Raw genomic sequence first — 12258 nt, forward strand, 5'->3', positions numbered from 1 at the left:
GGTCTCTGCCTTTTCCTGTAGCCTTCCCTAGTCTGGCAGACCCCACCATTGTGTCTACGACAGTCTTAACGGGGAGAACCGTGAGGGCTTGGATGTGTAACGAGTAATATGATACCAACTGTCAGTTACAGAATGTGTGTGCTGCCTGGGAAAGAGGCGACAGCTAAGGAAGCTGGCCCTTGGAGCTGGACGGAGCAGTACATGTCTAATCCCAGCACGTGGGAGGAGAGACAAGTGGATGGAGAATCCAAGGTGATCCTTGCTACATCCCGACTTCAAGCCACATGAAACTGCTTTGAAAACAAGTGGGGAGGGGCTAGGGATGCAGCTCCGTGGTAAAGGGACATTTCTTGCCATTCTGAAGGCAACACCACTTCCATGTAAGGGGAAAAGCAATCGAGCAAACGAACAAACTGGTCGGGCTCCCCACAAAGCCCTTCCTCCCTAGTCTCTCACTGTCAAGTCACACGGGCAAGGGTAGAGCAGGGCGCTGGCTGCCCTGGGAAGGGGAACAGCACAGGGCTCTGGACGAGACCAGCTCTGAATTTTGGGGGGCGTCACAGTATAGCTATTCTCAAAGTGTGGGGGCTGCCACTCTGGGAGTGTAGGAGGCAGTCCCTTGCAGGGGGTGGGGGCAGGCATGACGTAATAGGGCTTTTTGAAAAAAATTTGGTGCAAGGTCTGTAATAGACAACTTATATTTGTATAATTATACAATTATAATTACTAACTTATAATTACTTCCGATACACTGCCATAGGCTTCTTAGCACCAATCATCTCGCCATGATCTAAGCCATGGACGCCATAGAGTCATGCCATGCGACAGTTCTCACGTGGGAGGTTTATGGGGGAGCAGTGTACAGGGGCTGCCTCTGGGTGAGGGGGGGGAAGGAGAGGGCAAATCGAGGAGGGGGGCCTGGACTTTTATACGGGGATGTTGCACGTGTGACTCGTAGTCACATAGGAATGTGTCCCATCTTGGCAGCTAGTGATGACTTGTTCTGCTGTCATTAGGTCTCTGGGGCAGACGGTAGAAATGTCTGACTGCTAACACCCCCAGTCCCCGAGGTTTCCTAGTGGGCAGACTTATTTGAAAGACAGCCATAGGCCAGGCCCAGCCCCTGGACCAGTCCCAGACCCCTCTGCCTCCTCTGAGAACCTCCAGGCATTGCCCAAACTTCTAGTTGCACTGCTTCCCGACAAGACTCGACCTTCTTGGAAGCTGGGTGTCTTCTCTCTTCCTGACTCTGCTCCCCTCAGCCTTCCGGGTTTCTCCTCTGACATGGTCTCCTCTCCAGGGCTGGCATCACTACTCTATGCTGAGTACCAAGTAAATGAACACACTATTCAGACAGTCCCCTTTCCCCTTCACGGGTCTTTTATTCAATTTCTAAAGATATTGTGAAGTGCTGGGCCTGTCTCCCATGGCCTCCAAAGAGGTAATGCTAAGTCAGATGCATTTGCTGTCTTTCCCACCGCCAAGACCGACCACCAAGGTGTATGAGCAGTATCTGCTTTTTTTCTTAACTCTAAGAGAATGCCATAAAAATATAGATCTCTCGCATATATATATCTATATTTATATACACATAGACACATAGACCATTCAACCAAGGACTGAATATCCTCCCCTTGGCCTGTGGCTGTGGCTAGAAGGCACTGGCTCTCTGGGGACACGAGGAGACAAGCAGGGTAAGTCAGTACAAAGGAGCCCATCTCCAAGGGCTTTCTCCTTCCAAGGAAACTGTGGTTGGCCATGGGGCAGCTCTCAACCCTCCTGACACATTCTAATACAAGAGCAAGGTAGACCAGAAGGAGCTTCCACCCAGAGAGAGGGGAGACAGAAAGGCACTCTCTGCTAGGTGTGGGGGATGGCTTCCTGAGGGAGTTTCAAAACTAGAGTGCATGGCTGATGAGTCAGGAAGGGACATCTGCCCAGCGATGTGACAGAGCACAGGGCAAAGAAAGGCGAGGCAGTCAGGTCCCTCTTTCGTTTCTACCCAAGCATGGCCTCCATGGGAATCTGAGCAGGGAGCATGAAAGGCCAAGCGGGTGCTTTGGGTCACTCAGCAAAGTCTAAGGTGAAGACTGGGCAGTGGAAGATGAGGTGAACTGGGCTGGTGTCACTCACCCAAGTGGGCGGGGCCTGCACTGTAGGGAAAGCCTTGAAGGACTGTGCACTCAAGGTACTAGAAATGGCTAGGTCAGAGCCCTGTTTAATATTCCAAGGCCTGTCCCAGAGGCCCCTGGCAAGGGGCCCTCGGAGTTTACTGGCTGGGGCGTGTCTCTAGGGAGATGACCATGAACGTGTTTAGAGACCTGGCCTGACAAAATTCCCAAAGGCACTTGGTGGTGGTACATAGAACACACGTGTAGCCCCCACAAAGGAAACACCAGACAATCAACAGCGCTGATTCAGTCTGACAGGGCCCAGGAGACCACTGTCCTCCCTGTCTGAGACCTTAAGCTGTGGCTGTCCTCGGCAAGGCTGCAAGTTTGCACTGCCGGGAGACTGGTTGGGGGAATGTATCCGGGGTTCTCCAGCATGCCTGCTCACAGCTCTGTGAGGTCACTTAGATTCAAGCCAGTTTGTCTCCCAAGGCACAAAGAAAGGCATCCAGGAAAAGTCTGGCCAGCCGGAGGACGGCTGGCAAGCAAGTTCATCTCTATGGTACACAAACTCAAGACTGGTTCACTCCAAAGCAGGACGTCCAGGGGCTCAGGAGGCTGAGGACGGGTCTGGGCTCTAAGACACACCTTTTATCCGAAAGGAGCTCGGCAAAGTCAGCCTCTGGGGAGCAAGGCATTTGCTTTGGATGCAAATCTTGTCCACCCAGTTTCAGACAGGAGCTCAGGCCCATGTGGGCCTGCAGGGTGTGGAGTGTGGGGGAGAAGTGGCATGGGAGCCCGTGGAAGTGTTCACTAGTCATCTATTCCCTGAGGCCCCCACATCCGGATGGTGCCCTTCCCTGCCCCCCTGCCTGCGGACAGCCTGCAGCTGCTGCAGATGCTCACAGCTCTCTGGCGATGATGGAGAAGGGGAGCACAGGGCTGCTGGCCTCCAGCTCCAGCGCGGTGAGGAAGCAGTCAGCAGCAGCTTCATTGTGGCCTTGGTCCTGCAGCACCTCACCCAGGCCCTGCCATGCTTCGTGGTGGGTGCTCTGCCTTTCCACGGCATCCCGCAGCACCTTCTGGGCCAGGCTCTTGTGGCCCAGCCGACTCAAAATCAGCCCCTGGAGATGAAGCACAGGACCAGGTTAACTGGGCCACCCAGGCAGGGGGAGCTCAGTAACCAGGGCAGAGAAGTAATGTTTTGCTTCTGGACATCAGCCAGAGAGGCCCACAGACAAATGACCTTGGCCTTTACTCATGCAAAACCTATCTGTCCCTGCCCAAGCCCCACCTTAACCCTGTTACCGATAGGTTCCTCTTATCTTTCAAAGATGGGCCTTCAGGTCTAGACCTGATTCTGAGTGGCCCCCTGGGGGGAATTCTGAGCCTTTCATTCGCTCTTCTACAAATGGGGAAAAAAAAATATGTTTTATCAGGGCACGGCCTTCTAAGACCCGTGGCAGAAATGACTCAGTGGATGCAAAGCTGTCCAAGACAGCACCAGCTGGGAGCATGCAGCCCGCAGCGTGGGGCTGCCCCTCATCTCGGTGACAAAGAGGGGAAGAGTCTCTGCCTGCCTCGGCAGCCTGCCCTGGCAGGTGACAGGCACAGGAAGGAGAGGGTCAGGGTGTAGAGTAGTTGCTGAGAGAACGAGCTAGAAGGGGTTCAGGGATCAAAGACCCTAGATGCCTCAGGACAGGAGACAGGAGTACAGCTTGGTGGTTTAGCAGCTCAAAGGACAGTTGCAAAGAGTTGCAAGAGAACTAGAGGGAGTGCCAGGAATTCTCACAGCGGGGATGGGAAGTGAAACCGGCAGCCTTGAGCTTCCCCTTCCTCCACACTGGGGACAAGGGACAGGGTCCGGGCATGGGGAAGGCTTCAGGTTCCAGAAAGGCTGCTTTGTACCTCCCACTGACCTGTCACTTCGAAGGCACCCCAAGGTGCTGAGAAGTGAGCACTTCTCTTGTTCCGAAGAGTGGAGGTAAATCTCCAACTCCTTCCGACTTCCTGGGTAGGCAGGGGACCAGGATGGGGGGCAGGGAGCTGCCTTTGTGCTTGAAGCCCCCTCTTTGCAGCCCGCCCACTGACGGCCACGGACATTTTTAGCTGGGTTATTTTCCTCCTCCCCAAGCTCCCTGGAGTTAGGCCCTTGGTTGCTATGGAGACGCACCAGGAAAGATGTACACGGCTGACTTCAGAAGCCCTAAGAGAGCTTGGAACATGACCAATTAGGCAAGAAGGATGGTCCAGCGGAAGACTGGGAAAGGCTCCGTCTCCAGAGGTGCTGGCTGGAGGTCCTGGGGCCAGAAGCAGGGAGGCAAGACTGACTCCCAGCGTGGCGCCCTCCTACAACCCTAAGCTGGGGAACAGCAGGTGGGGGCAGGGAGTAGCAGTGTCACACGGGGTTTTGACCAGATGCACACAGCAGTGCTGACTCAGGGTTACCAGAACCAGGGGCAGGCAGTGTGTGTCTGGTCAGCAGTGCCCAGGCCACACAGTTCTGCCCACATGGCCAGGACAGGACCTTAAGTAGCTCACAATGGAATGGGGCCCGCAGGCTGGAGGCAAGGAAGTTTCTAGCTGATGGCTGCCAGAACCAAGATGAAATACCAAAAAAGGGAGCCCTGAAGCCTAGGAATGCCACTCACAGGGAGCAACTGAGGCTAGACCTGGCCAGCAGGCCTGGCGGAGGGGGTGGGTCTGCTCACTTCTTTCTCTGAGCTTCCTCTCTGGTTCTTCCTCCCACAGGAAGCTTTATTGGCAAGAAGAGTCCAAATCCTCTGTTCTCCAGCTGGGTCTAGTGATGCAAACCCATCAACCCAGCCTCTGGGGAGGCCGAGGCAGGGGGATGGCAAGTTGAAGGCCTGTCTAGGCTAGCCTGGGGAACTTAGTGCAACCACATCAAAATAGAGAGAGCAGGGGGTAGCTCAATGGTATGTTGTCACTTGCCTAGCGAGTGGGAGGCCTTACATTCAATCCCAGGATGACAGAGAAGGTGTGGGCGTTTGGGGCGCAGTCGGATGTGTCTGCTGGCTGAATGGGTGTCTCAGTAGAGGACAAAAGGCCAGGGCTAAGCAGCCAGAAGGCCTAGCTGGGACCCTAGCAAATGGCCACTGGTCTCTGAGCTGTGATATTCTCATTGGTAAACTGAGGGGTGGTGGTGGTAGGAGAGTCCTTCCTCACAGGGCTGCTGTGAATTCTGGAAGGATGGATCTGGAGAAGGCACAGCCTGACACACAGCAGGCAGCTTGCAACCTCTCTAGGAGGAGCACAGACAGGGGTGGGGCAGGGAGAGGCCAGCACTGGCCACTTCCTTAGAGGGAGGGAGATGGCAGGGTCCTCTGTTAGGAAGGGCTGTGCAGTGGGGCTGGCTTCATGTCCCCCTGCCCCAACATGCTGACCTTAGAACCTGAAAGAAGACACCGGGCCAGGCTGGGGTCAGGCTAAGGCCTGGAGGCCCAGGGCCTGTAACCGGATCTGTGGCCACCTGCCCCTGACACCAGCAGCACTTGTGTTTGGTAGCAACCCAGTGCTGTTTGCTGCCTGACAACTGGGTGGGACCCAAGTACAGGAAGATGCAAGGTGTCCCCTGCTGTCCCCAGCCTGGCGCTGTCCCCAGGGTCCATCAGCACCCTCCTGACTCTACTATAAGAACAGGTCTCCAGGGAGATGGCGAGAACACAGAACTGGTGTCTCAGTTCCAGCCACACATCCCTACGGAGTGCCCCCCACCCCCGCCTGTCCCTCATCTGCTGGGAGGGATCTAGTCCTGTGAAGAGGCCCATAGCTTCTGACCCTTCACTGTGGTGCCAGGACTGGACTGCCCATTCACAGGGATTTGGTAGCCATGCAAAAGTTATCTGTGACCATGGAAGACTAGTTGCAAGGCTCACTTGGGCTGGAAACAGCCATCACCAGGGCTTCTGGAAAGGACAGTACAATGTTCAAAGTCTCCAGAAGTCCCTCTTTCCTCAGCTCTCAGAGGGGCTTCGGCCCCGACTGATCTCTCAGGGCTCTGCTCTCCCAGGAAGCCCTTCCTGAGTTCAGCAAACCTCAAGACATCCCACCTCCACATCATATTTGGTCACTGTGGGGCTCTTGTGTACCTTACCTGACCTGTGCTCCATACGTGTGTGTGTGTGTGTGTGTGCCTGTGTCTGTGTCTCTATGTGTGTGTGTCTCTGTGTGTGAGTCTGTGTGTGTCTGTGTCTCTATGTGTGTGTCTCTGTGTGTGTGTCTGTGTTGTGTGTCTGTGTCTATGTGTGTGTGTCTCTGTGTGAGTCTGTGTGTGTGTCTGGGTGTGTGTGTATCTGTGTGTTGAGTCTGTGTGTGTGTGTCTGTGTCTCTATGTGTGTGTGTCTCTGTGTGTGGGTCTGTGTGTGTATCTGTGTGTCTATGTGTGTGTGTCTCTGTGTGTGAGTCTGTGTGTGTCTGTGTCTCTGTGTGTGTGTCTCTGTGTGAGTGTGTGTGTGTGAGTCTGTGTGTGTGTGTCTGTGTCTCTATGTGTGTGTCTGTGTGTGTGTATCTATGTGTGAGTCTGTGTCTCTATGTGTGTGTGTCTCTGTGTGTGTATCTGTGTGTGTGCGTATGAGAGGGAGGAGGGGGAGAGAGAGAGAGAGAGAGAGAGAGAGAGAGAGAGAGAGAGAGAGAGAGAGAGAGAGATTGATTTCCTTGCCAGTCTTTCTGCTCTAAGCAGGGCAGCAGCTCTCAACAGAAGCCAAGTGGGAGGGACCCCTGGCTCTGCCTTAAGGGCTTCCTGGGCTGACTGTTGCCTCAGGGAGCTCAGGAGGCCTACAAGGGCCCCAAAGCAGGTGGTCTGAGGGGCCTGTGGTTGCTGAGGTCTGGAGACTGAGGGTACAGGGCATTTCCTGTTAGGAGTTGTTTGTTGAGCTACAGGGTAGAACTGCCTGTAGCTAGGTATAGAGAGGAAGGAAGGGCCTTGCTGCCGGTTCTTATACTTAGCACCATCTCACCATCTCACTAGGCGTTCACTGACTGCAGAGGCACAGTGGGAAGGCCACATGGGTGTGTGGGGTTTTAGGGAGCCCACCCTGGGAAGTGGTACTTAGAGCCTCACCAGCTGTGGGCCAAGCTGAGTGCTCCTCCCACCCTTGCCCTAAGTATTTATAGAAGTTATGTAGGGAATTTTCTTCCTGAGCCCCAGGCACCTTCCTGGGATTCTGTAGTGGCCTTTGTGGCTGGGAGGCTGGGAATCCACTGGGAGGCTGCGGGAGCCACAGGCCCCTGGAGGCCATTTGAAGTCACTGGGACTTCGTGGAGGAGCCATTGCACTGGGGGTGGGGGATGGGGATGGGGATGGGGAGGGTCCTCTTCAGGCACACTTGGGGAGACTGCATGCTTCTAGGCCAGTGCTAGCTCCAGATTTGTTCAGGTATGTCACCCTCAACCTGTCCACCCAGACTGGGGACATACCGGTTCTAGAACACAGAGCTAGCTACAGCAGCCAGCCCGTTCTCCTTTCCCGCTGGAGGCAAAGGACGTAAGTCCTTCCAGATCCACCTACTGTCCAGTTGATAGGCCAGCCCCAGGTCTCTGGAAGAGGCCCTTGCTGAGAAGGCACCCAGAGTCACTAGACCAGCCTAGGAGGGGTCTTCTAGGGTACCAGTGGTTGTCACTCTTGTGTTACCAACCTATACCCATTCCTTTCTCTTCCTGGGGCTCTGGGATGCAGCACAAGGGTTGATTGGCTGGGGTTATCTGTCTTCCCAGGGGCATCTAGGGCTAAGAGGCCAAAAGCACTGGAGCGCCCATAGCAGGTCATATCTGGTGACTCTCTGGCTTACAGAGGACCAGGAAGTAGAAGCCCGACCTCTGGAGGAGGCTAGCCTTGACTCACCCTCTGGGGGCTGGGCCCTCCTAAGTCCTTGGGTAGAGCATGAGGCTCAGCTTTAGTGGAGAGATCATTTAAGGAACGGCCACTTAAGGAATGGGAGGCTTGTAGGACAGGGCGGCTAAGGGCCGCAGCCTGGGGCAACCTCCAGACAGTCTTTCCCATTCCTGGATTCTGGGGCCATCAAAGCATCTGTGCCCAACTGTCATCATGATGTGAACCTGTGCCCAGCCAGGCGATCTGGGCGGGATGAGAGGGAGAGTCTGCACTCTGGCCTGGCATTACCACCTAGGCGACACCCCCCCCCACATCTGTGTGACACAAGGAGCATTCCCCCAGGGAGATATGGAAAGAAACTCACAACCAAATCATCTCATCTGGGGGTCAAATGGTCAGGACGGTTCCCCCGAATGAACCTGACTGGCAGATAGAAGCTTCAGACCATGGCTACCCCAAGTGCTCCCTTCAGAGTATCTCTCTCCCTCATCCTCCCCATCTCTCTCCTCATCCTCCCCATCTCTTATCCCCCATCCTCCCCATCTCTTATCCCACATCCTCCCCATCTCTTATCCCACATCCTCCCCATCTCTTATCCCACATCCTCCCCATCTCTTATCCCACATCCTCCCCATTTCTCTCCCCCATCTCTCTCCCTATCCTCCCCCCATATCACTCCCCCATCTTCCCAATCTCCCCCCACATCCTCCCCAATTCTCTCCCCCATCTTCCCCATCTCTTAGCCCATATCCTCCCCATTTCTCCCCCCCACATCCTCCCCATCTCTTCCTCCCACATCCCCCCTTCTCTCTCCCCTCATCCTCCCCATCTCTCCCCTCCACATCCTCCCCATCTCTCCCCTCCACATCCTCCCCATCTCTCCCCCCCACATCCTTCCCATTTCTCTCCCTATCTCTCCCCATCCTCCCCATCTCTCCCCATCTCTCCCTATCCTCCCCCCATATCACTCCCCCATCCTCCCAATCTCCCCCACATCCTCCCCAACTCTCTCCCCCACCTTCCCCATCTCTTAGCCCATATCCTCTCCATCTCTCCCCCCCACATCCTCCCCATCTCTCCCCTCCACATCCTCCCCATCTCTCCCCCCCACATCCTCCCCATCTCTCCCCCCCACATCCTCCCCATCTCTCCCCCCCACATCCTCCCCCCTCCCCCCACATCCTTCTCATTCTCGGCAAAGGCAAGACTTCTGGTCTTCCTGCTCCCCAGGTTGCCTGTGGTTCTCAAAGCCATCCACTGCAGCCCAGGTAACGAGCATCAAACCACATCAAACTGCTTTGGCTCCTGAGATCCAGGACACAGGCAGCAGAGGCAGATGGGTCTGGGCTGAGTCAGGGGCCCTGAGGCCTGGCTGCTCTGTGTGCCGTTGCTGTGTAGAACATTAGAGAAACTGCAGGGCACCGAGCTTTGCTCTTTGCCTCTCAGGACACTCACTCCTCTGTAATGTCCTCAGACAGATGGTGACCAGCCTGGCAGGGTCACAGCCCAGAGAGCGGGCCGGCAGAGCCAGCAGAGCACCTCACCAAAGCAGTCACCACAGCGCCTCTTCAGCGAGACAAGGCTGCAAACCCCTCTCCTCCCTCCATTCTCTGGGAGGCAGCCAGGCTTCCCTTAGCTAAGGTCAACATGGTACTCAGAGGGTCCCATGTCCTGAATACCAGTGCCTTGGCCACTCTTCTCTGGGGAATGGCAAAGGGCCTATGGGCTTAGTGCAGGGTCCCTACATCCCTCTGCAAACCTGGAGCAGCTGAGCATGGAGGAGGAGGCTCTGCTTCAAGGAGAACAAGGCTCGGCCGCTGGCCCATCACGCCACACTCAACTGCACTCCAGCAGCAACCCTATGCACGTGGCACAGCTACCCCAGTTCTACAGACAGGCATTCTGAACCTCTGAGAGACAAAGGACACTTGGCCAAGGTTAAACAGTGAACAAGGCAAAGGGGACCTCAAGTGCAGGTCAGGTGGGCTTGAAAGGCACACAACTTCAGTGCTCCCGAGCCGGCTCCTACACTGGGTAGTTAACCAGTGCTAGAGGAGGCCCAAAGGGAGCTCTGGCCTCACTGGCTCCTCAACTCCCTACTGACCATAAATGCTCCCTGTTTGTGCCAAAGCCCCCACCTCCTTACCATGCAGTGTGGCCCAACAGAAGTCTACCTGGCTGACGGTGGGGCTTGACCGGGGCTGATGCAGGACATTTTGTCACTACAGTGTCTCTTTCTCACAGCTTTCAGTTCATCTGAACCCGAAAACACACTTTGAAGTCACAAGGGTCCAAATTATAATTGGACCCTTGACATAAGGGGAAAAAACAAAAACAAAACCCTAGCCCATCCAGTGACACAAAGCCCAAGCTCTCTCATAACTTGTGGGTAGTCAAGGCTGGCCCCCTCTGTCTGTCACCTCTAGAATCTGGTACCGCTTCCGCAGGACTGGGATGGCTGGCTGGGTGGGGGTGTTATACAGGCCTTTATAACAAACCCCACCTCTCTGGCCGCAGAAACAAGTCCTACGGGACTCTGGGCACACCCGAGGGGCCCTACCTCGATCCCAGGCTAGGGTGGAAGGCATGAAAGGTTTCCATGGGGACACAGCCAGTTGTGGTTCCTGGTATGGTTGCTGTACACTGCTGTAATGACCAGATCCACGAGGAGAGTAGCTGAAGCCAGTCTATTCCGGGAGAAAGCGGAGGCAACAGTGCTGCCCCCACATTTCCAGGGCACATGGGAGAAGAGATGGCCTCAGAAACTGCACGCCTAGGAACTAGACTACGGGCCAAAGCTGCCCACTGTGGCTGTGGTGCCCTAGGAGAAGAGGTTCTGGGAGAACCTGCAGCTAATCCCCAGTGAGAGAGCAGAAGTCTGCACCTCCAGAGTACATCCCTGGAGAAGCAGGGCAGGCACTGCCCACAGATACCTTGCCTGTCCATGAACACCCAGTTAGCGCTGAGGGTCTCAGGAACAGTCAGAGAAGCATCTGCATCCTTACAGCCTAGGCAAGCCGGGGTGGGGGTGGGGGGGAGGAGGGAGTGAGCCATCTGTGGCTACAGCCTGATTCTTCGCTAGTGGAGCTCAAGGGCTGCAGAACGTGCTACCCCTAAATATGCCTCCCTGGCTATCCTGAGCTAACGACAACTGAACAAAAAAGGCTATCCTAAGCTAACGACAACTGAAAAGCAGCAGGCACAAGAAAACTCTGTCTTCTGCCTATTTGCCTAAGAGCAGTTAAATTCCCCTTTCAGCTCTATCAAGGGACAAAGGCTGGTTACAGGAAGCAAGTTCAGGTCCTTATGGGCCCCAGGACCACAGAATGCACACAGCGTCCACTAATGAGCCTCTGTCCACCAATAACTTCCCATTTGTCCTCAAATCTGTGTCCCTGGAGACTCGAGGTCCTCTTCTGCTGTTTCTCACCTCTCTGGATGTTTGTTTTCTGTTGAGGACTGTCTAGGGGGAGTCCCAGACTGCCTGCCTGGTAGATCCACTCATTTCCCATGAGCACTCACTCTCTCACGACCATTTGCCTTTACTGTGGCGGGGGTAACTGGCAGCAACTCAGAACGATGGAGGGAAAATGACCTCTTCATTATGCTGGGAAACTGAGTCAAGCTTCTTAGCCTCACGAACAACCAATGCCTACCCTGTTCAGGTGTCAGCATAGGAACACCCTCCTGGGGGAGCCCTCACTGACACGCTGTCCTTTGCCCGCTGTCTTGGCCCCTATAGTCCTTTTTTGTTGGGGGGTTTCCAGTGCTCCTCAGAAGTTCTGGGACAGAGATGTAGGGCAAGAACCTGGGGTCCCTTCCTGCCCTCCCTGAAGAGCAACACTTCTCCTCTGTGATGTTGTTAAAGACCCTGCTTGTCTACTCATGTACTGTGGGCAGGCAATGTCAGGCTTCCTGCTTAGATCCTTCTGACCACACACTGAGTCCCAAGGACTGCAGCTGAGAGGGTCTTAGGTGGTGGAGGGGGTGAGCCTGCCTGGCAGACACCTGTTCCTGTGATGTGATTTCCACACATAAACTACTGAGCGTGGCATAGGAGATGGCCTCTGGGACTGAGTCCTGGGTCATCTTGCTCTGGACTTGGCTGTGGGCACTGTAGAAGTTTGTTGTTGCTGTTGCTGTTGTTGGTGATGTGTGTGTGTGTGTGTGTGTGTGTGTGTGTGTGTGTGTGTGTGTGTGTGTTGTTGTTGTTGTTACTGGTTTTCTGGCATGGAATCATGACGGAGGCAATACTCTTTTGCTTGGCCTGGTGTAAAATTCTAGCTCACTTGGAAG

At 54.9% G+C, this 12258-nt stretch overlaps 2 protein-coding genes across 6 annotated transcripts in view; one reads left to right on the forward strand and one right to left on the reverse strand.

Moving 5' to 3' along the window:
* The window catches only part of Stpg4 (sperm-tail PG-rich repeat containing 4), a 51458-nt gene extending 50721 nt beyond the window's left edge, over positions 1-737 (forward strand). For both annotated transcript variants that reach the window (XM_006239719.5, XM_063262467.1), the window contains one exon: positions 126-737. In XM_006239719.5, coding sequence (XP_006239781.4) covers positions 126-167 — 42 coding nt within the window. In that variant the 3' untranslated portion in view covers positions 168-737. The remainder of the gene's footprint in view (positions 1-125) is intronic.
* Positions 738-1352: 615 nt separating this feature from the next.
* The window catches only part of Ttc7a (tetratricopeptide repeat domain 7A), a 102553-nt gene continuing 91647 nt past the window's right edge, over positions 1353-12258 (reverse strand). For 3 of the 4 annotated variants that reach the window (XM_063262049.1, XM_039112459.2, XM_008764464.4), the window contains one exon: positions 1353-3235. In XM_063262049.1, the coding sequence (XP_063118119.1) occupies positions 3014-3235 (222 nt within the window). In that variant the 3' untranslated portion in view covers positions 1353-3013. The remainder of the gene's footprint in view (positions 3236-12258) is intronic. The other variant, NM_001100756.1, reaches the window with a different exon arrangement.

Source organism: Rattus norvegicus, chromosome 6 (assembly GCF_036323735.1).
Source record: "Rattus norvegicus strain BN/NHsdMcwi chromosome 6, GRCr8, whole genome shotgun sequence".
Classification (NCBI taxonomy): Eukaryota; Metazoa; Chordata; class Mammalia; order Rodentia; family Muridae; genus Rattus; species Rattus norvegicus.